A 25,117-nucleotide genomic window follows, 5' to 3' on the forward strand; every position below is an offset into this window, starting at 1 on the left:
AAACTACAGGTCACTTGAAGCTTGAGGCCTCCAACTCACCTGAAGCTGTTGATGGCCAGAAGCTTCCTGCAACCAATGATGGGCTGTGAAGGGAGTCGCCATAGAAACATCTTGGGCAATAAATGGATCCTCCAAACATTTGAAGCCCTTTCAGCAGAGGGCTGCATGAGTGTGGGTACAGGCAGGCAGTGGTGCAGGTGTGCATAAGAATGAGGAAAGGTGTGTACACCCATCAGAGCAAAGATGTGAGACATCTGGAAGCAATGGCTACAGGAGCAAGCGCAGGATTTAAACTCGGCTTTGGTTAGTTAGCATTTCCCTGAGGTTTTGATTGCAAAACTGACTCAGAGCAGGACTGTGTGATATGGCCCTGACAGTGGTGTGGCAGGAGAGAGCTAATTCTCATGGATGAGCTGTGTCCAGCACCTTACCGCACGCAGCCCTTCCTGTGCTCTGCAGGTAGGGAAGCCTTGTCCCCCATTGCTGTGCACAGCAGCACCTGTGAAGTCAGTACAGCCTTTGTGGTGGCATCCATCTGTTTCACATCCTCTTTCTTGACCGCTGCTGCCCTTCACTATGGTTTGGCACTTGGGAGCTGTGTGCAGGCAGACTGTAGCTTACGGGAGGTGTGAAACTCCATGCCCATCCTGAGGCATTGGACTTGGGTGCCCTGGGGCATGAATCTTCCACCCCATGCCCTGTACTGCCTCTGCTCCCCTCAGTGCTCCACTGCTGCCTTCCCTGGCACAGCCCAGATTCCCCTTGCTGGCTTTTCACCTGCAGGTTACTTGGGGGCTGCAAGATGGCTGGGGAGTCTGCGCTTCCTGATCCTGGGCTGTGGGGCAGCTTGCTTCTCTGGGTCTGAGTCCCCACTCTGGGCTGGAGTCAGGAAGGACAGAGGAAGGTTTGGCTGCTCCAGAGGCTTAGAAACCCTCATGGTCTGGCCACCCCCAGACAGAAGGGTGCTGGGAGCCCTGGGCCAGGCCCTTGTTCTGGCAGCCTCCCAGTTCTTCTGTGCAGGATGCCCTATGCAAGACAGTAGCATCTGTGTGTGCCTGGGGATGCTGCACTCACTTCTCCAGTCCTGCTTCCTTGCATCTCTGCCACACTGGGATTATCTCCCTCTGCTTCTACTGCAGCTGCTTCCCAGAATTCAAAATCCCCCAAATGCTGTTTCTCCAGTAATCCTTGTCATTAAAAGTGGCTCCTAAGCTCAGAGCTCCTCCCCCTCTCCACAACCAGGACCCTCTCACTCTCTAGTGCGGAGCAGTTTGAGGTTGGCATGTATTAAAAGTGAGCAAATGAGACTGTTAACCTGGGACAGGACATTGTCTGCGCCATCGTCATCCCCCCTCCATCCCTCCCCCTTAGACTCCAGAGTTACCCTTGGCCTGGGGTCTTTCTGGATTTTCACTATTTCCTGTTTAACAGTGTGAAAGCACATTTTCTCCCCGGTTGTTAGTGGCCCTGACAAGGCACATGGCTGTTGGTGACGGTCTTGTGCATGTGTGGGAGAGGGAATTGTTTCCCCAGTCACTGGAGTCTAGAAGGCTGAGGATGTACAGGAGAGGGAGGGGTTCCTGGACGTTCCCAGTTTCCTGAGCTTGGCTGCCTTCCCGCTTACGGAGCGCGGTGGAGCGTTTTGCAGGCAGGTAGGAATAGCTGAGCGTCAGCAGAGTCCTCAAGGAACTACGTCCCTGCTGAAGCTTTTGGGGAAGCCGGCTGAGCGCCTGCCTCTGCAGCAGCGCGCGGGGCTGCTCCCCCAGGGCCCCCGAGCTCCCGCAGCCGGGACGGGGCGAGCCGCGGTGCTCGGCGCAGGCGCCTGCCTTGTCCCTGCCTTTGGGAAGCAGGGGGCTCCTCGGGCACGTGCCGGCAGAGGGAGCCGCGTGCTCGATTCGTGCTCAATTAGCCCCCGGCTTGCGAGGTGAGATTAGGGCCAGGCTCCCGCCCGGGGCGGGGGCTCCGCTGCCGCCGCTGGCGCTGCCCGGTGACAAACGGCTCCGCTCTGCTCTCCCGCCCACGTTCCTCTCGCAGGCAAACCCTGGCGTGGGTTCGACCTGGCCCAGCTTCTGGCGGGGTGGTGGAGGCTGATGCCAGCGCCTTGGTCCGCTGCGGGTGTGGGCAGTGGGCAAGTCCCAGCCATGCAGCGGACCAGGACTGCAAATGTGAGCCTCCATGGACCATGGAACTTAGTGACCAGGCTCTGTGGATGACCCTGCACATGTAGACGTGGCTTGCTTTGACTTGCTTTGGACTTGGCAAGGGATTAGCAAAGGCAGACAAGAGATTCTGAGCTGGAGATGGGATCCTCATTAGTCCTGCCTAGAGGACCGACTGTTGTGCTCGCAGATGACGCTGCTGCCTTCCTCAGTACCACAAAGCAACTGAGGCATGAAGTGAAGTCCAAGCACTGAACCTTCTCCAGCTGGAGTAGCAGCCATAGATGCGCATATGTGGATTTTGTCTGAAAAAAAGCTGTTTACATTTTTGTGTGATGGGAAACTCGTGTCTGGCTGGGAAGGATGCTGGAACCATAAGCTGAGGCTTGAATCAGTTTTGTACCTAGAGTGCTGACATGCGTTGGTGAATTAGAGATGGGTGTGGGGATGCTTCACTGGGTGGTGGTGGCAGGTGAGCTGGTGCTGCTGGGTTGTTACAAGACAGGAGATGTGAGCTCACACCAAGAGAGTTAGAGGCTGAGTGTTCCACAAGGAGAACAGCAGCCTCCTCACTGTGCCATGGCTGCTGCTGCAGGCGGCAGGTGCCTGCTCCTGCTCTGGGGGTGGTGCCACCATGTGTTTTGGGACTGCTGTGGGTTAACCCCATCAGCAGCTAAGCACCACACAGCTGCTTGCTTGCTCCCAAGTGGAGCAGAGGAAGAGGAAAGTAAAAGAAGGAAAATTTACAGGTTGAGATAAAAATGGTTTGGTAAGTGGAGGGGAAGCCGAAGAAGAGAGAAAGAAAACAAAACAAGGAATACAAAGGCAAACGCATGCCTAGTTGATGCCCAGCCAGTTCCTGATCAAAAGGTGGCTAACTCCCCTGAGCTCCCTCCTCCCCCATTTTCTTACTGAGCATAATGTTATATGACATGGGATCTCTTTGATTATTTTGGATCATCTGCCTGGTTGTGTCTCTTCCCAGCCTCTTGTATGCAGCTGGTTATTTACTGAGGGGTATAGTGAGAAACAGAGAAGGCCTTGATACTGTGCAACCATGTTCAGCAGTAGCTAAAACATCAGTGTGTTATCAGTGATGTTTTGGTTCCAGTCTAAAACACAGCACCATATAACCTGAAGAGAACAACTCAGTGCCAGAAAGCAAGCCTCATGGAGCAGGGCTGCATGTGTGCAGTAAGCTTCTAGCTCAGTACCTGCTGTAAATTAGCCTCAGTTTGTCACAGTGGTGGAGATGGCAGGACAGAATCTGACCTGTGACACTGCGGCTGTAGCTGCTGCTGGGTATCTCCCTTCAGTTGCTGGGTTTGGGCTCCGGTCAGGTTTGGTGTCTCTAGGGAGGTGTCTTCTAATCCTTCCTTAAGGCTGTCCGAGAACCAGAAAATCCTGCAGCTGTGTTACTTGTTCCAAGCACCGTCCTGGTTTCGAAAAGCTGCTGTGAAATAGAGATGAGAGGGAAGGACCGTGAAGCACCAGGCTGGAAGGCCTTTTTTTTAAACCACTGCTGAACTGGGCTTAGGCAGAGGTAGGACACAATGTCTGGTCCTGGCTTCTACAAGGCAGTATGTGTGCTTCCCATGTGAGCAATCAAAGGCTGGCAATGAGACTCATCTCTGTCTTTTTTATATTTAGTCCATCGCTGTCTGGTGCTATCTGGTGCTTCCCAAGTATATCTAGAAATAGCAATGACAGTTTTTCTTTCTTTTCTAGCCAGTGCATGAAGTGTTTGATAAGTTTGTATGTTTTATATGGTTTTGTGTGTGAGGTCTATCTAGATGAGGAAAGCTGTCTCAAGAGCTAATGCCTTTGGTGCACCCAACCATGGAGGGCTGAGGACTGCACGGATGCAGTGCTTGTGTCTGGCTCATGACTTCTCAGAAGTCTGGCATCAGCCCTGCTCAAGGCAGCTGTGTCCTTTTATTCTGGTTTTGAATCGCTGTGACTACATGTTCAGGTGTGATGTTTGGTGTCAGTTCACCATGAGGTCTGATGGCAGAGGTGAGTGGCAAGAGATGTGTACAGCTGAGTCCAGCATGGGCAAGAATGGCTTTTTGGCTGGACACCACTTGCCTTTGGATGCCCAAACACTTTGGCATTTGCCTGCTTGGGTTGGGGGTGGTGGGCTCTGGATGGGCCTGCTTGGGCACACACTAGGGACTTTGGGGTACACGTATGGGTTCTAATCTGATTGTCATCAAACAAACTAGAAAGGAGTGTGGAGAAGGATAAGGAAGTGAAACAGCCCAGGGAATAAGGGGAGACAGAGCAAGGGTCTGCAGTGTAGTGATAAGAGCAGGATGTGAATGGACAAGGTGTGTGAAGATGACAAAGCCAGAGAAAGCCATGTTTGCTTGTGGAAAAGTGGGAGTTTGTCTGTGTATATGTGTGCTGCCAGGTCTCCCCCTCTCAGGCACGGAACTGCTCTGAGGAAAGGGTGGGCACTCCTGGTGAGGGCACCCATAGCCATGGTTTTGGTGAAAGGTTTTCACTGTCACCAGTACCGTGTGGCTGTTGGGCTGTGTGCTGGAGGAAGTGGGTCACAGGAGTCCTGCACGAGTGCTGGGGGACTCCAGGGAAGGCCCCTTGCTGAATCACCACAAGGCTGCAAACATGCAGTAGGACTGACGGGCTTGGAGCTGCAAGTGCCTGAGCCTGCTTGGGTGGGTTTCCAGGCCCCCTCTTGTGTGCACACACTGTCACGTGTTCCAGCACGATCCTGCTTGCTCACGTGTATGCATATCTCTCCTTGGCTCTATTCTTTCACATGCACTTTGTCCATTTGCTTTTCTGTCCTCCCTGTTGCTACTGTAATCTCTCTCTCCTTCTCCCTTTGTTCCCTGGGCTGCTTTGCTGCCTCTTACTTCAGAATGTCCCTCTTTATTCCTTTTGATAATAATAACATTAGAACCTACATACAAGGCCTGAAGGTCCCTGCTTTGTGCAGGTATATCAGGAAAGACCCTTCAAAGCCTGCATGCTGGAGAGAAAAGGTTCTCGCAGTCTCGCTGTTGCCAGGACTGGCGGAGGCAAAGGGCTGAATTGTAAAATAAGACCTCTACAAAACCCTGCACTGCGTCCATCCTGGAATGTCAGAAGTGAAGATGTCCATCTTGTTTAATGCAGTTTTACACCAAAGCCCTGGACCTTTATGCCTTATTGAGGAATTGGCCAATTAATCTCTCTTTATCACTTGTGCTGAGCAGAGTGCTTGTTCCCAGAGTTCCCAGTCTGTCCCTTCCTCATTGTGCAGTTGGTTTGGTAGTGACATTAAAGTGAAGCTACTTGAGGATTCTGTTCTAGTCTGCTGTGTTCACGTGCTTCAGGCTTTTGGAAATGTTCTCCTTTTCAACTGCAATTTGCACATTTGGCCTCTGCTGAGAGCTGATGCTTCAATGGGATGCTGAAGTCTGGTTGGAAAGCAGTGTTTCTGGTGACACGCTGAGGCTGTATTGTTTTGTATGTGTGGTGCCAGCTACATTTCCTTTGCTTAAAGGTCCTATGTGGCTGCTAGAAGCAGGTCCACAGTCTGCAGGTACAACATTGGCGGGGGTGGAGGAGGAATCAGTTTATTTTAAATTTTTCCAGAAACCAAATTTTAGCTTCTGGTTAAAAACAAACAAACAGAAAACCCACCAGACCCACAACTGTTGCTTTGTCGTAAGGCTGTGGCACTGCTGCACCAGTCCGTCGTGGTATCAGTGGCTCAGACTCGAGCTAGGGGAGGACTCTGAAATCAGGATACAGATATAACAATTTATTTTGTTTCCTCTTAAAGTCCTCCAAGAAACGTGAATCCTGTCTGTGGTGGTCCCTTTCAGCTTTGTTCAGCCACACTCCACAGTTTTCTGATGCTTGCTTTCACTGTGTCTCTCCTATAGGTGAGCCTTTTGTCATACCTGTGTTGGTGCTTGTGTCCCGAATCTGCTTGCTGAGAACTGGATTTGGGAAAGAGCAAGCAGCAGGCAGTAAAACCAAAAGCCATGACCTCTTCCTGGCATTTCCTGCTCTCTGCAGCCCTTTGGATTTATACACAGCAAAGGTCACCAAAGCAACAGGCCGTTTTGGCATATTTACTTATTCTGTGTATTGTCTCCGAGCAGCATGACCCAGTTGTGGTGTCATTATTCAACAACAGTAAAAGGGAACAGGAGGTGGGCTGCAGCAGCAGGACCCTCCATTCTTGTCTCCCTGCAGTAAAGGGCAGAAAGAGCAGGGAGGCCATAAAGCCCATGCCAGCCTCTTCCTGGGCACTGTTGGCCACTGTAGAGCCTTTTTGCTTGCCCTTATGTTGTAGCTGTATTGGGAATGACTGCCAGCAGAACCATCTCCTCCTTTCTTCAGGAAAAGTGGCTCAGAGAGCCTGAACACCCTTTCCAAGGAGAAACTTGGTCTTTCTTCTGAGCCACAGACCTGGGGGATGGTGGAGTTTGCTGACACAGCAGCACTGGCAACTCCGCTTGTGTCCTAGGCATGAGGATTTTGAGAATCCAGACTGGGAGCACCTGTATGTCAGTGCTCGCAGCAGGTGACAGAGCAGGTGCCCAAGGTCCCTTTTGATGAGTCCCATCCCAGGCTCATCAGCCTGGGAGACGGGAATGGGTGATTTGTCTCTCCCAGTGTTGGCTGTTGCTTCCCTTTGATCTGTCCATGGTACCCCAGGTGCCCGTGGCTGCTGTGCCCCTGCCTGCAGCTCTGGGAGAGACCCTAATACCTGAAGGTGGAGGAGGAGAATTCCACCTGGACAAGGCATGTTAGTGAAAAATAAACTGGATCTGGCCAGGTGAAGTCTTTGAACAGCACCTTTAAGTTCTGCCAGGACTGCTCTGCGGTGGCTGCCTCTCCAGGGCTCTGTGTCCCTTTGGGCTCAGCCAGTTGTTTGCAAAGCAGATACTGAAAGGCATCATTCTGCTTGTGGGGGTATGTGAGAAGTGTGATGGGGTTGGCAGAGTAGGAAAAGCCTACATGTGTCTGGGAAGACAGAACAGAAAGGGAGCAGGGCCTCGTTACCTCTTGTAGCATTTACTAGTGTGTGTTGGAAGAGCCAAGTTCTGCCCCTCCTTAAAGGGAGGCGAGAGGATCAGCTCTCCTCACCTCTGTGTGCAGGGAAGGTGGTGGGGCTGGTGTGCTCCCTTCAACCTGTCCCGTTGCTCCTGGTCTGCAGGCTCTCCTCTTGCTGGTCAGTATTAGTATTCCGTTTGTGGAACGGGCTGTGCAATTAACACAAAGGTACAGTCATTCATTCTGACTGGAAGACTCATGGGATCAGATGTACTGGGGATAGGAAGCGGAGGCTTTCTGCTGGGAAAGAATGTCACAGCACAGCGGACACAGAAATGAAAAGCTATTAATAATGATCCCGGAACTTCACTTCCATCAGCTGTTTATTTAAAGGTGCTCCGTATTCAAAGCCTCCTGATTTATGTGGGCAGTAACACTCACAGTCCTGGGATCACTTTTTTAAGCAAGGCTAATGGGGTGAAACCGTCATACTGTGACAGTAGAGATCAAGCTGGGAAAATGATACTGGAGAGAAAAATAAACTATTGCCTAGATTATCCAGGAGCTACGTTGGGTTGGGAGTTGGTACGAGCTCCCTGCTCTTCCAGCATTTATTAGGGCTTTTACTTCCTTTTTTCTTGCTCTTTGTGAAGAAAATTTACTGGGTATGGAAGGATATAAAAATCTGATTTGACCAGACAGGATGCTAAAAGCTCCTGGTTTTGCATTTAAGTGAAGTTTTGTCTGTATTGCAGCTGTTCTGCCGTGCATGGCCCCAGGGGTGACAGCCTTCCTGTCTCTGATTCTTCCCATCCTGACTCAGCCCCTTTCCCAAGGGACCAGTCCCTCTGGGGAAAGGAGTTTCTGCCCTCTGCTCTGTTTCTTGGGTTTTACTTACACAGCTGTGATACCAGGGCACCTCTGCCCTCAGCTGTGTGCCTGGAGAGGTAGAGGTGAAATCACAGAATCCCAGACTTGTTTGTGTCAGAAGAGACCTTAAAGCTTACCCAGTTCCAACCCCCAGCCACAGGCAAGGACACCTTCCACTAGACTCTGTCCTGCTGTTATAGGATCATTTCTGGCTTCTCATGAATTGTGGGGCATAAAAGATGTGAGATTGTTGGGAATGCAACTCCCGACTCTGTACAGAGTGTTTGTAAGGGGATGACTTTCACATGCAGCATCTATCCAGATCCTAAAATTAAAGACCTGATCTGAGCTCTGGAGCTTTCTCTCCACAGCAGGAGGGAACTCTGTCCAGCCAGGCAGTTGTGACAGAGATGCTCAGTGGCTGCAGATGTCTCCCATATAACCATCACCACTCACCCTTGGGGGCAAAGGATCTCTGAAGCTCTCTGCCGGTGGTGCCAAGCCCAGGGCAAGGATATGCAGGGAGAGCTAGGTCCCTGTCCATTGCAGCAGGCAGGCACCAGAGGAACAGCAACATCGCCTTGTCACCCTGCCCAGCTAGAGATAAGGTGTCCCTCATGAGCCCTCTCTTTTTCACCTGGGTGTTAATGCCAATTTGGCACTGACTTTCAGTTCCTGTTTGGCCAGTCCTCTGGCTCAGTCCTGATCTTCAAAAGTTTCTTGCAATAGCCTTGACTAAGGTGATAATCTGTCATTTCTGGGTTTTGCTTCCTACATGGGGTCCCTTGTCATTTTCTGCCAGGTCATGACTGAGCTAATTGCTTGGTTTTACACCTTCCAGTTTTTGTATCAGATTTGGGCTTGTGACAATGGGGCTTCTCTTTATTATTTGTTTGGGGTGGCTTTTTTGTCTCCTCTCAGCTGTTGAGAGCTGTGAATCTTCTGGCTCTGTTAACAGTTCTGTTCACAAGCCTTTGAGGAGCCAGGCAGATCTTTTGTGTTTCCTTTCTCTGCTGAAGTCATTGGTGGGACCCAGCATGCACAGTGCTTAGCAGCATACAGCTGTGCTGTGCAAAGGAGAGACTAGCCATGCCCTGTCAAATCCGAGTGCTCAAGTGCTTTGTTTTCCTTTTTTTGCTGCCCTTAAGGCACTTTGTCGGGTTCCCAGGGAAGTGACTCACCTGCAATCCCTGAATCATCCCTTGGGATCAGCCTTCCCTCTCCCATTGGGTCAGAGCCAGCACTCCTGATGTGCGGGGCTCGCTGAGGTGGCAGCAGGAGTTTGTGCTGGGGTGTTCTCTGTGTGCCACTGTCTTGTGTCCAGCTGTGCTGGCGGCTGCTCCCTGCACTGCCAGATTCCCAGGCTTCAGCACTGCAGTGGGTGAGCACAGAGGGGTGAGGAGCCTGGTGCCTGCTGGTGCTGTGTTGTTGCCGAGGTGTCAGGCTTCTGCCTCTGGGGCTGACCGGGGATCCATAAGGCGAGAGAGACTTCCCCTCTGAGGAGCAGGAGGGAAGCACCTTCTGCTACTGCTCCTCTGAAACTGTGCTGGGTGTTGCATACGTAACTGCAGCAAGCAGGATCCAGAGGGGAGCAACGGGAATGTCCAAAGAGCAGGAGGGACTGGTGTGGGACTACCGGGACTGGTGTGCAAGGGATGGGCCATGCAGGCGCTTGCAGTCCCTGTGCTGAGCAGCAGGAAGGGACCTGGTGTGCTCGGGGGCCTGGAGGGTGGCTTTTGGAAAGGGGAGAGCACAAAGAGCACAGCAGGGTAGTGGCTGCTGTTTCTGGGGTCCGTCAGGCAGCTCCTAGGCTCTGGTTCTGGGCAGCAATCCGCCCTGGGCTGGGGCTTCTCCCATCAGTCTGACTTGCCTCCCTGGCACACAGCTTTCACATGCTGAGCTGGGGCAGGAGTTTGTCCTGGAGGCCGATTGCTCTGCCTGATGACTCAGAACCTCCCGGGAGGTGGCTGTGGCCAGCCAGCTCCTCGTGTGGACATTGGTGCAGGTGTGCTGGCTTTGCAGGTGCAGCTTCCCTGCCCCAGGGGGGAAGCTGTGCTCCAGCCTGCGCGTTGTGTGCGGAGCAGCTTTGTGCTTCCTGTTCCTTCTTGCCTTGGAGGTGGTATCTCCCAGGCCTGCGCAGAGGGAATCATGTATGTATTCAGAGCCACAGGAAGATCCTTTGCTTCCACCCCCTCTCCGAGATTGTTTCTAAAGGCAAATTAGAAGTATTGTATTCACGTAGACAAGGCATGAAAATTCCATATTTGGAAAAGAATTGCTGCAGAGCGAGACCGTTATGGCTGTAAAACCTTCTTCCCTAAGGCAGACTCTGAGATTTTCCTTGCAATTAAAATTTCTTTGAAATTTGGACCAAAGATGATTTGGAGGAAAAAAAATCTCCTGAACTTTGAAAAGACTCTTTTCCAAACAATGTTTGTGTGAGAGCTTTAACAAATACTGTTCCTCCCAGTGTGTCTGATAGCAGCAAGTGACTGAACATGAAAAATCAAAAGGTTGCGAATAGCTCCTCCTCTGACAGTTGCTGCACTCTCTTAGAATTTCTCATGGCAGCATCAGAGGACAATAATTAGAATCCCAGCCTTCCAATCCCAGCCTGGTTGGGGTTGGAAGGGACCTGAAAGCTCCTCCAGCTCCAGCCCCTTCCACGGGCAGGGACCCCTTCCACTGGAGCAGCTTGCTCCAAGCCCCTGTGTCCAACCTGGCCTTGAGCACTGCCAGGGATGGGGCAGCCACAGCTTCTCTGGGCACCCTGTGCCAGCGCCTCAGCACCCTCACAGGGAAGAGCTTCTGCCTAAGAGCTCAGCTCAGTCTCCGCTCTGGCAGGTTAAAGCTGTTCCCCTTGGCCTGTCCCTACAGGCCCTTGTCCCAAGCCCCTCTCCAGGTTTCCTGCAGCCCCTTCAGGCACTGGAGCTGCTCTCAGGTCTCCCCTTCAGGAGCCTTCTCTTCTCCCGGCTGACCCAGCCCAGCTCTCTCAGCCTGGCTCCAGAGCAGAGCTGCTCCAGCCCTCACGACAGCTCCATGGCCTTCTCTGGACTCGCTCCAACAGCTTCATATCCATCTTATGTTGGGCCCCCAGAGCTGCAGGACTGTGGGGTGGAGTCTCAAGAGCTGATGGCATTAAATTTAAAATAGCTTAAAAAGAAGGGGGGAAATGGATGTTTAGTCATTCAGTCTTGAGCATTTTGTAAGTAGAAATTCGTCTGGAAAAACTGACTTACATGGACTGTGTGAAGTGATCTGGAGGGGGGGGGGGAAGCAAAGGAAGAAGACCCCTGCTAGGAGAATAATTCCAATGGAACAGAAAGAGGAAACCCAGAGATTTACTTCAAGAACAAGCATGACTAAACTTTTACTGAGTATAATGGGCTTTCTGCCCTGTTGTCAACACTGAGGCTAGGGTGACATTAGTGAGAAAATTTGATTTTATCATTATCTGCCTGTCTGCTCTGTATCAGGGCTGAAGACTTGCTGAAAGGCAGATTGCTATCAGGTATTTTTTTGCACAGTCTGGACCTCCACTTGGGGTATGTTCATCCAGTAACACAAGCCTTTCACTGCGTAAGTAAAAATAAAAGTAATTTAAATATCCTCTGTTGAAAGTCTTTAAGTTTTGAATCCCTTGGCCACTTATCTCCAATATTTGTACACTCTGTGGTGCTGTGCCAGAACCGGATGGTCTTAAGGTCCTTTCCAACAATAACCGTTCTAAGGTTCTGTGTGCTATCCAGATCTGTAGCCATCTCTCACTTGATTGTGAGAGATTGTGGAAATATGCTGAGATTGTGGAAGGGACACTGAACTAGAGTGTCCTTCTAGAGAACGTATTTCAGCAGATTGATGCTCTGGGGGCTCCAGAGTTTGCACTGGTGAAACCATGTCTAGCTTGCAGCTGCTTTCTGGGCCACCACAGTGTTCTGACACATTGTCCAGCTTTGTTTTATCTGAACGTTGGACCTTAAATGCTACATCACCAATGGGATCTGCTAATGGGAATTTGTAGTGAATTTGGTCTGAATGGGAGCTTATGGCTATGTGCAGTGGCTATGACCATAATCTGTCTTGATGTGGGTGGGTGTCACATCCCACACCTTTGCACCAGCAATGCATGTTAATGTGTTCCCACCAAAGACACTTGTGGCTGTGGGTACTGCAGTGATTCAGAGGCAATTGGAGCAGCAGCCAGGTTGTGGTGTTGGCCCCTAGTGATCTAAATCTGCAGATCCCTCTCTGTAGGGCTGAAGGCTGAATGCCCTGACTACTGCATTGTCCTGCCCAAAGGTGTAATTGTAAAATGCCTCTTGGATGCTACGAAGGAGCTGTGGAAAGCCAGGGGGATATAGGCGGGTGCTTGGCCATGGCGCAGTGGTCCAGGGTTTGTGTGGTACTGAGGTGTGTTGACAAGCATGTGGGCTTGTCGGATGCTTGCATGCAGTACGCTTACCGTGTGTCTGGAGTTGATAGCATCTTACGTCTGGCAAGATTGTCTCCTCCCTCATCTTTGGATTTTGGGGAAAAGTTCATAAAAGAAAAAGGTATCTTTGTCTCATCTTGCCTTACAATATCCAGTAGAGAAAGTGAGCTCCAGAGAGCCTGAGTTCATGTCTTAGCCTTAGGACTGGAGATTATGAACCATTTTAAAGCTTTGCAGTAGCCTTGCCATGCTTGTATTACCTCCATACAACATATACTAGAAGTGTGCTCTAGACAGCCTGTTCCTTTTCCCAGGAAGGGGAGCATTAAGTGGATTTTAATTCTGTTTAACAGGAGGAGATGTGGTTACACACCACATGCTGCACTGTCGGCAGCATGAGAGAATTGCTGTTGAAGTAATTGCAGGCTTTTTGTGGCCCTGTCTCCCAGCCAGGTCTTCCTAAGGCTGGGCTGCTCGGCTGCTCCCTTGGCTGCTCCCTCGGCTGTGAGGGAGGTGGGCTCCCTGTGATGCAGACTGAGCTGGTGCTGTATGGCCCCAGAGCTGCTGTTGTGCTTGTTGTGGCTTTGTCTGTTCCTGTGTGGCTGACACAAGCTGGCACATGTGGATGGTGCTGGGCCTGGTGCTCACCCTCTGGTTCCTGGGTGAAGGCACATTGGGGTCAGGAGGTGCTGGGCAGAGAATGGAGGGCCTGGTTGGTGCTGGAGGTCTGCCCTGCTGTTTGGAGAGTCTCCAGATGGACTTGCCTGTCTGGGGAAGGAGCTGGTGTGAAGCTGTGCTACTCCTGCCACTCCATCAGTGAGGTCTGGCCGCTGGCTGGGGGGATCTAGCAGGAGCTTTTGTCCCTCAGACTCCTGTCTTGGGTTGTCTCCAAAGATGCTGCAGTGCTGCCTGTTTGAAGCAGCACTGCAAACCGCTGACAACATCTCCAACCTGCCTCTCGCATCTCCCTGTGCTCATCTCTCCACCTTCCCTCTATTGTAGCTGTATTCGGTATTTATTCTGTAGCTTTGCCTTCCCAAGGATGGCACAAGCAGTGCTTTCCTCCTCAGCAGCTTTTGTAGCATCCTGGTGGCCGTTCTGAACAAATGGAGCAGTCCCAAGGCTGGTGCAGGCAGCTCATGCAACTCTGGAGGTTGTGAGGAGCCAAAGCAGTGCATCCAGGCCTGCACTATCTCAGGTAGCAAGCTGGGGTAGAGGAGGGAGGGCTCTCCTACTCCATTGCATTTTTTGTAGCTGATGGGGAGCTCTCTATGTTCTGTGGCTTATCTCAGAGGAACAGTACTGCTGTGACAGTCTCCCTCATAGAGTTGGAGGCACAGGGGGCACTGCCTCCTGCTGGGATCAACCCTCCTTGGGCTGCAGGGCTGCTACTGCCCTGGCTCTGGGACTGTAGCTCTCTTGGGCAACAGTGTGGTTTGGAGGTGTGGGACTGTGATGTATTGGGCAGTGCTTTGTGTGCTGTCGCTGCCTGTGTCTTCCCCTTCCCTCTTGCCTGCTTCTCCTGCATCAGCCTGCATTTGTAAAATGAAATAAATATTGACACGGATGGGATGCTATTCAATTTGTCCTGATCACTGGGCTGCAGTGAGTTCTGACAGAGCACAGTGTAAAACATAAGCTCAGGACGTAATTTCTACTGTCAACATGATGTACAGTATGGCTGTGCCAAATACACACCGACAAACTGCACAAGCTCTTGTAGAGAGGGAAGAGGGGAGTTGTGCTGATAATTGGGAATCAGGATGACAGCAGCAGGAGAGGCAGTGTTGGGTTGAACATGGCTGGTGTGGGGCTGGTGCTCCATTGCCTGGCACTGTGAGTGCTGGGCTTGCTGTCGTGGGGTGCCTGTGTGCAGTGCACCCGCAGATGCGTGCTGCTGCCTGCTTCGGATGCTGTGCTGTGGCTCTGGATGCAACTGCAGCTCCCACTAGTTATTTATGGCTCCACTGCTCACGTGTAGCAGAGAGAAGTGGCATTTCCAGCTGCTGGTGGAAGGTCTTCAGTAACATAGGGAAATAAATGTTGTGCGAGTCCTGATTCCTGTGCACGGGATTTCTGTGGCTCTTTGCAGCCCTGGGGTACTTTGAATCCTGTTGCTGCAAAGACACAAGCAGGACTTAGGGCTCTTGGGTCTGCTGTGCCTGGAAGAGTTCTGTCGTGTGACACCCAGAAAGAAAGATGTGCACACTGAGAAGAGGCGTGACACTGACCCTTGCTCTGGCCCGAGGTGTGACAGAAGACAAACAGGCTGTGAATTTATGGGTGGAGAAGAATTCGGCTTGTGTCAGAGCCTTGCCACAGATGTGTCCGTCCCTGGGTCATTGTTTCTAGGTAGCTCTAGGCACAAAGGGAGTGCACTCTGGGTATGCTGGAGCTCGCAATAGGTTGTGCAATGGGCTGTGCCGTCTAGTACCTGACTGTCTCAGAGGCAAACTGGGTACGCCACCCCCATTGCTGCCCATAGGAAGAGCATGTAAAGAGCTGAGAGTAGCTGAGCTTTGGACTCACGAGACAGCCACCAGCAAACCATGTTAGTTCAGACGAAGCAGCAAGATGAGAAATGTGCTAAATGTAATAAACACAAGGTTGTGGTTCCCACAGCAACGCAGCCCAGCCCGTGCTGGACCAACTCAGCAGGACCCTCCTCCTGTGGCAGTGGCTGCTCCATGGAGTGCTCGGATGCAGCAGGGCTGAGCAAGTTGCCTTGGGAACTGTGGGCCAGGCTGTGCCCAGCCAGGGAGCAGCAGCTCTGCTGCAGCTGTGCTCACCCACTGCTTCATCTTTTGCCCTGGCTTCCTCTTCTAAGCCTGGCGTTCCTGTGTGTATTTGAATTGGTACTTTTGGTTTATTGATACTGTTTAGGATTTAGCTACTTGCTTTTATATGCAAGTAGCAAGTTAACTCCAGCAAGGCTGCAGGAAAAGGCAGAGTGAATGACTAGGGTGCCAGTGCAGTGTGTGGCTGGGGTAGTCGGGCTGTGGCGGGCATCAGTGGCTTGCAGCTGCCACTCAGGTGTGGAATGGTGCGATGAGGGTGGCTCTGACTGCACTCGTGAGCCGGTACTGGTGCTGTCTGCAGGCTCTGTGCCCTGAGCACTGCACTGAGACTGGCAGGGCAAAGTGCTGCCTTCTTGCCAGCCCACCTGGGGCTCTTGGATGCTGATGCTGCTGGTGTGGTGCCTGGATTTGCACCATTGGGTTGGCTTGCTTTTGGTCTCCCTGTGTAGTCAGGAGGTATTCAGTGGCTGCAGACCTGCTCTCTGGCAGCAGCCCTGCTGCCTTGTCAGGCTTCTGGGAGGGCTTTATGAACCAGCATGGAGTAGCCTGGATGGCAAGGAGAGGGTGTCAGGGTGGGAGAATTCAGCAGCTGGTGACTGCCTCTCCCCAAGGCTCTGCTTACACAGTAGTCACTGAGAACATGTGCAAATAGACTATTTAAGTTCTCTTTCTGGTGGTTGCATTTACCAAATACAACTCATTTGTACTCTGACTTCAGGCACATCTGGGGGCATTGCCTGAGAAAGTGCTGCAGAGTAGCAAAGGCAGAGATGCTGGATATGGTGTTCTTGCCACACTTAGTCTTTGCCCTGGGTGCTGGCCTGAAGCTTTTGCTCTGGCTTGGCTTGTGCTGTTTGGCTTATTGACATCTCTCACTGTCTGGGGAACATCCTCCAAAATAGCTACAAATTTCCTGGATGTGAGAAATGGGAGCGATGCTGTTTGCGGCAATGGTATGCTGTATCTTAGAATCATAGAAAGGATTGGAAAGGACCCATCTAGTTCTAATTCCCCTGCCATGGACAGGGACACCTCCCACTAAACCATGTCATCCAAGACTCTGTCCAACCTGGTCTTGAACACTGCCAGGGATGGAGCATTCACAACCTCCCTGGGCAACCCATTCCAGTGCCTCACCACCCTTACAGCAAAGAACGTCTTCCTTGTATTTAACCTAAACTTCCCCTGTTTAAGTTTTAACCCGTTACCCCTTGTCCTGTCACTACAGTCCCTAATGAAGAGTCCCTCCCCAGCATACCTATAGGCCCCCCTTCAGATACTGGAAGGCTGCTATGAGGTCCCCACGCAGCCTTCTCCAGGCTGAATAGACCCAACTTTCTCAGCCTGTCTCCATATGGGAGGTGATCCTGCCCCTCTACTCTGCTCTCGTGAGACCTCACTTGGAGCATTGTGTGCAGTTCTGGTGTCCTCAACATAAAAAGGACATGGAACTGTTGGAACAAGTGCAGAGAAGGGCCATGAGGATGATCAAGGGACTGGAGCAGCTCCCGCCTGCTGGTCACGCTCCTTCTGATGCAGCCCAGGATACGGTTGCTTTCTGGGCTGCAAGCGCACACTGAAGCCAGCTCATGTTCATTTTCTCATCAGCCAACACCCCCAAGTCCTTCTCCGCAGGGCTGCTCTGAATCTCTTCTCTGCCCAACCTGTAGCTGTGCCTGGGATTGCTCCGACCCAGGTGTAGGACCTTGCACTTGGCAGGGTTAAACTTCATAAGGCTGGCATCAGCCCTCCTCACAATAGTGTCAAGGTCCCCCTGGATGGCATTCCTTCCCTCCAGCATATCAACCAAATCTTCTTATATGTATTTCTATATATCCATGTAAGCCTCATAAGTAGGTTTGTACGTGTGCTGTTATCGTCAGTATCTCTTGCTCTGAAGCCAGCTGCAGGTGGGCAGCCTTAGCTCCATTGCTCCAGGGCAGGGACCTTCATATCTGTGTTTGATCAATGAAGGCTGCAGTTGCTTTACCCTGTGAGACTTCTAACAGCAGGATGGAAAGACTCAGTCCATCACTCATCAACAGGCCACCTTGCTCCCCTATGTATAGTCTCCAATGAGAAATGTCTGATGATGGGCATTGTCACCAGGTTGGCAAGACTGGCCCTTCAGGAGCAGTGGCAGGAATGGCTTCTGCATGGGGAGGCCTGACTGCAAGAGGGAGTCATGCCGTTGCCAACAACCCCCCATGGCTGGTGTAGAGATGTCTTAATAGCAAACAGCCTGGGAAGGAAGAGGGGTGGGGAGGAATGTTGATGCTTCTGTACTGTGATTGCCAAGATAAAAATATACTGGAGACCCTGTGCTCATCGGAGCATGAAGTGCACAGGGATTGCACATGCTACAGCTGATGCACACGTGTGTGTGGAATTAGCATGTGTACCTGGAGGGCATGTGTACACCCACGTAAGGCACAAAACAGAAAAGAGTGCCAATGTGTGTGTGTGCTATTAATTGTGCATGGCATAGAACATGTGTGTGAATAGATCTGTGCACACTGCGTGACACGCTACTTGCAAAAAGGCAGTGTGGAATGATGCCTGGCATTAATGCCTCATGTTTCTCAGCGTTTGTTCAGATGGGCAGATGCAGAGATGTCAGTGGAGCTCGCTGGGTGCTTTGGGAAACTGCCCTGCAGTCACACCAGGCAAATGGCAAGTGCAAGTAAGAGCTGGGGAAATAGTTGCAAGCTGCCCCTCCTCTAAACTGCTGAGGTTGTTAAGAATTAGGCAGAGGGCTGTGTGAAATAGAATCCAGTTCCCCTTCTATGGGGAGTAGATGGATATCTACTCCAGGAGCATCCCCCTTTCCATTCATCCTCTTCCCCATCCTATTTAGAGTGACAAATGTTGAGGAGATCAGCTCTGCAAACCAATGAAGATGTTTCATGAGTGGTTCTGGCTGTGACTGGTGTCGCTGAGCTCTGGTGGAAGCTCAAGGTGTTGGTTCAGGGAGAGATGGATGCTGCGTACCCATCCCCATATCCTGGTCAGGCCTCTTCTCCCCAGGTGCTCACTGAACGCAAGCTAACCTTGGCCACAGGTCTCATGTCTTTATCCTTAGTGCCTTGTGGGTGGCTTGAAGCTTACTTCACAGCCCTTTCTTACACTGTTAAAGTCAGGCAGGTGTTGAGCCAGCGTTTCCCAGTGTCAGGTGCTGCCATCCCCAGCATGAGGGACTGGTGTGGTCTGGCCCTGTGCAGGCAGCAGCAGCTCTGCCATGCCAGGGTCCTGCCCACACATCTCCCACCAGTGCGAGCAGTGATGACCTGCGCTGGCAGCAGAGTCCGCTCCCGTCCTCAACCAGGGCAGCATGGTAAGGAGGTACCTGTGACGGGGGCTCCTTGGTCTTGGAGCTCTTGCTGGAGCAAGCAGACATCCATAGTGCTGCAGAGCCTGCTGTAGTTCTATGCAGTTCTGCCCTCCCTTCCGGGGTGTCTGCTCTAACGGGGGCTGGGCTCTGTGGTGGGGCACCTGGGGCAGGGCAGGGTGGGACACAGCGACCAAGGCTGCAGGCAGCAGCACGGTGGGGCATGGAGACCTACTCTCACACCAGCACTGACACCTTGGTCTTTTCCAGGCTACTGGGGCTGCTGCCGGCTGCCCTGCACCTCCCTGTGTGAGCCAGCAGATGATGGAAGTGACCGGCATCAGCTGGGCAAAGGACCCTTCGCAAGGTGCTGGAATATCATCTCTCGAAAGATGGGATTTACAAATGGGCTTGTGAACTGCATGTGTGACATAGGCACCTCTGCTGCCAGAACCCTTGTGCAGTAGCCCAGGGCCAGCAGAGAACAGGCAGACGCTGGCCACAGCAGCTCATCCCGGTAACTCCTCTGTGAAACTGTGCATGGAGAAGCTTCTCTTCCCTTCCCCTCCTGTGGATGCCTGCTGTGGGTACCCGTATCCCGCTCGCTGCCTGCTGGCGGGGTGGGCAGCCAGCAGTGCGTGACCCTGTCCCCCAGCCAGAAACGGAGCCACACTGCTCTGTCCCTGGGGACAAATGCCAGCCGCCAGGCTCATCTCTGGAGGCCCAGGAGCAGCTGGTGAGGCACCAGCACTGACTGCTCCCGTGCTAGCAGCAGGCGGTCTGGGACGTGTGTTGTCACAGAAGTGACTCCAGCCTGCTGGGACAGAAGCATTCCAGCTGCAGAACATGGAGTGCAACAAGGATGGGAATGTTCTGCATTGACCAGGGAGCCTTCTGCTGCTAGTGTGGACTTTCCTCGTCTTCCCTAAAGGATGCCAGTTGCCTGTCCAAAAGCTATTGCTCACGCAGCCTCCTAAAGCGCAATGGCGAGCGGTCTGCAGGGCTTCTTGTGGACCATGCTGCTGCTGTTCTGCGCCATCCAGGAGCTGGGAGCCTGGGCCATGCACACTTCTGTTGAGGGCCCTGGCCTTGGGCAGCAGGAAGACCCCGCGCTGCTGGCCAGCGGGCGAGTGAAGCGTGGCTGGGTCTGGAATCAGTTCTTTGTGGTGGAGGAGTACACGGGCACGGAGCCGCTCTATGTGGGGAAGGTAAGGTAACCTGATGTCTCCATGGGGCTGACCAAGCCAGCAGCAGCACAGAGTGTGCCAACAGCATGGTCGAGCCTGGCAGGGAAAGAGGGTCTGCATGAAGGTTGCTTGTGGGGGCCCAGTTAGAGAAGTACTTTCTGGACTGGGATGGCAGGAGCCCGGTCCCTTCTGGGGTGGTGAGGCTGATGTGCTCCCAGAGACTTTGGGGCAGGAGCACACCAAAGTTCACATCTGTGTTCTTGCAGTCATGTGCTGGGTTCCCATGGTGTTTGGGGTGGGTGCAAGAAAGGGGTGCAGCTCTGGGTGTTGTGGGTGTGCAGTGTGGAAGGCTCAGCCACACCTCTGGGAAGATCTGCTGGGCTCAGCAGATGTTCAGACCAGGCTGGCATCTGCTCATGTGCATACGCTAGTCCCTGCCATGTCTTGGGAGCCAGTACTGTTGTAGCACCAAGAACTTTCCTGATACAGTAGTCACTGCCTTAAGTGCAACCCTGACTTCCTGAAGGTGGTCCATCCCTTGCCCTAGTCCTTTCAACATGTGGATAATGTGCTGCTGGGTTTTGTTGGGTGGCCCCTCCGTGTGACTCCCTCCTGCTCCTGGAAGGACTGTTCTGTGTTGCACCTGCAAGCTACAGAGGCTGTTTCCTCGCTAGTTCTCTCTGCAGGCTGGGGCTGGCAAAGGAGGTGTCCTCTCTCTCTTTAAGGCAGGGAAATTCTGCTCTTATCTGTGGCCAGAGCAAGATTGTGATAGGATTTATGTATCTCTGGCTGGCCTGCACAGTGTGCTGTAGAAGGTGCTTGGTGTGGGGGTGCAGGGCTTGGAGGGACCCTGAGGGTCAGCACTCGGTAGAACTTTCTTAGGTTTTGCAGTAGCTCTGTCCATCAGGCCTGTGCTATGGGTGCTGCTGGGTGCTGGCCAGGAGCTGCACTGCGTTACTCTGCTGCTCCCAGGACCATGTCCTTGCTGGGCTTTGCACAGGCATTTGCATCCGCAAACATCCAGGGAGAGGCAGTGGGAGGTTTGGCCTTGTGGTAAACAGTGCATCCTGCTCTGCTGTGAGAAGATGTGATGCAGTTGCTGGAGCACACTGGTCTTCCCTGTGCTGGACCAGTCCCAAGCTCCCTCTGGCTGTCTCCCTTCTCTGCAAGCGGGTTGCTGTTGGTGCTGTCCTGGCTCTTGCCGTTGCTTGTGTGTCCTGCAGAGAGGATGCTGGCAATCCTGGGGCTGCTGGCAGGTAGCAGTGCCTTCTGGCCAGGGCTGGGTCAGAGCTCTGCTTCCCTGATATGTGACCTGGGCCCGGGGGAGGCTGGCCATGGGCCTCTGCTCCCTGTGTCCTGGGGCTGAAGGAGCATTTTGCCTCAGGGTTCCAGAGCTTTGGCCCTTTCTGGGAGCTGTGGGGAAGCTGTCCTGTGGCTCCCACATGTTGGGATGATGTTATTTGTACACCGATGAAGGTAGCGCTGGCTGTTGGGACCAGAGGAGCACGCTGCAAGCCAGGTGGATTCGCTGCTGGAGGCGCATGGGCTGTCCCCAAAGGAAATGCCCAAGAGCTCATGCAATAGGGATATCTGACAGCCTTGGCTGTCTGGTCATCAGTCTGGAGGAGGCTTGAAAATGGGCTTTTTGGCTAGGGGCCAGCTGGGATTTCAGCGGTGATTTGTGTCCATTTCAGCAGACGCTTGAGAGCTGCACTCCTCTGCCGCCACACTTGATGCAGTTACAGCTAATTCACAGCTCCCCTGGGAAGCGACTGGAGGCATCAGGTCCTGTCAAACTCCAGAGGTAGCCTAGCAACCACCTCGGCTCCAGAATGAGCCCAGGCACCTGCCACTAGCCCGTTTGACAGCCCCCTTCCACACCATTCACTGCGTCACCCACCCTGCTCAGGAAAAAGGCCAGCCTTTGCCAAAATCCGATCCCTGTGAGCTGCTCCCCAGGGCAGCTCCTGGGTCAGGCTTTCCTCTGGAGGAGGTGGGGCAGCCTCCTGGAGCTGCCAGCCCTCATGGCACAGCCGGTGGGCTCCGGAGCCTTCCTGCCCCAGGGGCCCAGGTCTCCCTGTGGTGTAGCAGGGGCTCGCCCTCCATCAGCACCTTCCGTGTGCTTTTTGAAGGGCCGATACCATTTCTGTAAAATCTGGGCTCTCCAGCTAATCCTTCTGAACTGTAATTTCCCCCGAGGCTGCTGTCAGTTTGATGTGGATTTCTTTGGGTTTTTTAAATAGAATTATGGGGTCAGCACTAGTTACAAACTTCTGCATGTGGACAGATCTATTTTAGATAGAGGAGAGGATTAAAGGAAAAAAAGCAGATTTAATTAAGTTGCTAATATTTAAAGAAAATTGATGAACTCGGGCTTTAGGAGTTGGAGCAAACAGAGTGTGCCTTTATTACGGGCTAGTTTGTATTTGATTTTCTTTCTCTTCCAGCCTCAGAGTAATTTTTGATTTGTGTATCTGTGCTTCCTGTTTAATTGTTTTTAATAAGGAATGTGCACCTCTGCTCACATTTAATTTTGATTTAATTATTAGTATGTAATTAATGGCTTTGTAAAATTCCTCCTTAAAGCATTCTAGGACAAGGAAGCTATTTTCCTGTTTAACAAAGTGAACAGATCAGCGTTTTGTCCACCTTCTGGACAAGCCTGGCTGCTGCGGACACTTGTCCTTGGCCAGGGGAGCTGAGCTGCAGGCGGGGAATTCCCTCCATTCCCGGGCACAGCACGCCAGGGTAGGGCTGGGGGAAGGTGCAGAGGGTCTGTGCTGTGCCAGGGCTGCCTGGTGCAACTGGGGTCTCCAGGCCTGCATGGGAGCATGCTGCTCCCTTACCTGCCTGCTGTAGCGGCAAGAACACCCCTGGATGTGGTGGTCTGGGCCTATGGCATCTCCCCTCAGATGTCTGCAGTCTGCTATCCAGCCCTCCCCCATTAGTTGTTGTTCAGCCAAGCAGCACAGATTTAGCTCTTTTAATCTTCCCTTGTAAATCAATCTCTACAGCCCCTTGAGCCCGGGATCCATTTTTCTTCCTAGCATTCCAGTTTGCAGGGATCCGGTGTCTGCTCCAAGCAGTTAGTGATGAGCAAACATGTAAAGAGGATGTGCTGAGAGCACAGTGTGGTTCTAGGAAGAGGTGCTGGGTGGTTTATCTCTGGCCTAATTATTAACCGTGAGCCTGGTGTTTCTAGGAAAGTGCAGGTTTCTGTTACCTGTGCTGTGCAGACCAGGTGCCTGGTTTTGTGCCGATCCCTGGCACAGTAATGAACACTAAGGAGAGGATGATAAAGTGGAGTGGCAGCAGGAGCTCAGCAGCCAGGGAGGAGGGCTGAGCTCAGCTCCTTGAGCTACCTGAGTGAAGGTCTCCTTTGCAGGCAGATGTTTCAACATGGGCAGTAATATGTGAATGTTCTGCAAAATGCAGTGAATTGTCTAACGCGTGGGCCCCTCATGAAATAAATATATAAACTGTATCTAACAAGACAAATATAATGAAGGCATCATAAAAAAAGAGGCAGCTCTGGTATAAATTCTTGCTGGTAGAGCTGTATGTCTGAAAGGTGGATTATAGAACTGCAGTTTTGAAGATTGAATGACCCATAAACATTTTCATATTTCATTAGCCGATTAATGGACAGGTTTTTTGGGACACACGCACACACACACACACACACACGACTGCTCATTTTAAGCAGAAATTGTAGGAAGCAAATGAAAGCAGCTGATGAAACCTTTCCAGGGTCCTGTCCTGTTACGGATTGTCCCAATTAATGCCCATGCTGCTCTCTGTCATGATGCATTCTGCCTGTCCAGTTACCGTTAATAGATTTCTCATAAGTGGCTGGATTGTAACAACCTCATAACTCAGTTTAATGCCACCAATAAAATTATCTCTGGATGTCTGGCCTGGCTTTCATTCAGCTTCTGGTCCGTGAGGAGCTCTTTACCCTTTCTTTTCCTGATTTCAAACACTGTCTTAATTAGAAAATGAAGTGGAGATTGGCTGCAAAAGCATCTTCCACAGGGTCTGTTTTTCATCCTGAACATGGGCCTGATTTGACACGTTCTCCTGCAGTCTTTGCTTGGGTGGGGGCTGTGGGTGTGATGTTGTGATGGGCTGACTACCCTGTTGCCTTGCCACATAAACCCAATACAGATGTTCAGCGAATACCTGAGCTCTCAAGCAAGGAGACTTGTCAGCACCAACTGCTCTGAAAGCAGAGAGTGGCTGTGGTGGGGCAGAGCAGGCAGGTAGGAACAGATGCTGGTGGAGAGCTGCTTCTGTACCTTGGTCTGCTTTGTGCAGCCTGGGAGAGATGATCCCACACTGGGGTCTGGAGTCCTTGCCCACAGGGAAGCTGCTTTTTTGGGGGTGCTGTTGAGTTTTTACAGCTTCCATTATCCCTGAACCTCATAGTGGTGGGTTTGTCCCTTGGTTTGTGGTGTGGGTGGGTACTGGCAGGATTTGTGATCTGCCAGGTGTATGGGTGGCATAGGGAGGACTGAAGTTCCAATTTATTGAGCCTTTTTCCATGCCCAGGCATCAGTTGGTGGTGCTCTGCCCCTCTCCCTGGTGACAGACATCACACAGGCACCATGAGCTCCACATCATGCAGTCTTGGCCACAGGGGCACAAGCATGGCCCCAGCCTGCTCCTGCCCTCTCCCTCTTTCCCTGACAGATCCACTCAGACTCGGATGAGGGGGATGGCTCCATCAAGTACACTATCTCCGGGGAGGGCGCAGGGACGATCTTCCTCATCGATGAGATCACAGGTGACATCCACGCCACCGAGCGCCTGGACCGGGAGCAGAAAACCTTCTACACGCTGCGGGCTCAGGCCCGTGACCGGCAGACGGACCAGCTGCTGGAGCCCGAGTCAGAGTTCATCATCAAGGTGCAGGACATCAACGACAGTGAGCCGCGCTTCCTGGAGGGGCCCTACATCGGCAGCGTGGCTGAGCTGTCCCCCATCGGTAGGTCTCCTGGCTGGGAGGAGGGGGGCTGGGGAACCTGTGCGCAGCTTTGAACCTGTCAAGCCTTAAGCCTGCTGCACCCTGCAAAACCGCCTCCAAATCCCAGGGATTCCAGATGAGACCAGAGCCAGGGAGCCAAGAGGGAAAAATAAATAAGGTGGCTTAAGGAAAACAAGTGAATAAATCCTCTGAGCTGATTGCCAGCCTGAGGCTGAGCGCTCAGTCTCAGCCCTAAGCTGTGCCCTGGGGATGGGCCATGGCAGAGCCAGCTGCCCACTGGGCATTTACCCTGGTTTTGCACAGCCCCCTCACTCCCAAACACGGGAAGGGAGGGGACAGA

At 52.4% G+C, this 25,117-nt stretch overlaps 1 protein-coding gene across 3 annotated transcripts in view; it reads left to right on the forward strand.

Annotated features, from left to right (window-relative positions):
• Positions 1-19,209: 19,209 nt before the first annotated feature.
• The window catches only part of CDH22 (cadherin 22), a 50,905-nt gene continuing 44,997 nt past the window's right edge, over positions 19,210-25,117 (forward strand). For all 3 annotated transcript variants that reach the window (XM_061441930.1, XM_061441932.1, XM_061441931.1), the window contains exons 1-2: positions 19,210-19,811; positions 24,483-24,777. In XM_061441930.1, the coding sequence (XP_061297914.1) occupies positions 19,587-19,811; positions 24,483-24,777 (520 nt within the window). In that variant the 5' untranslated portion in view covers positions 19,210-19,586. The remainder of the gene's footprint in view (positions 19,812-24,482; positions 24,778-25,117) is intronic.

The sequence above is a fragment of the Pezoporus flaviventris genome, unplaced genomic scaffold (assembly GCF_033815535.1).
Source record: "Pezoporus flaviventris isolate CSIRO_AGI_PZ_B2104156 unplaced genomic scaffold, CSIRO_AGI_Pfla_v1 ptg000213l, whole genome shotgun sequence".
NCBI classification, from domain to species: domain Eukaryota; kingdom Metazoa; phylum Chordata; class Aves; order Psittaciformes; family Psittacidae; genus Pezoporus; species Pezoporus flaviventris.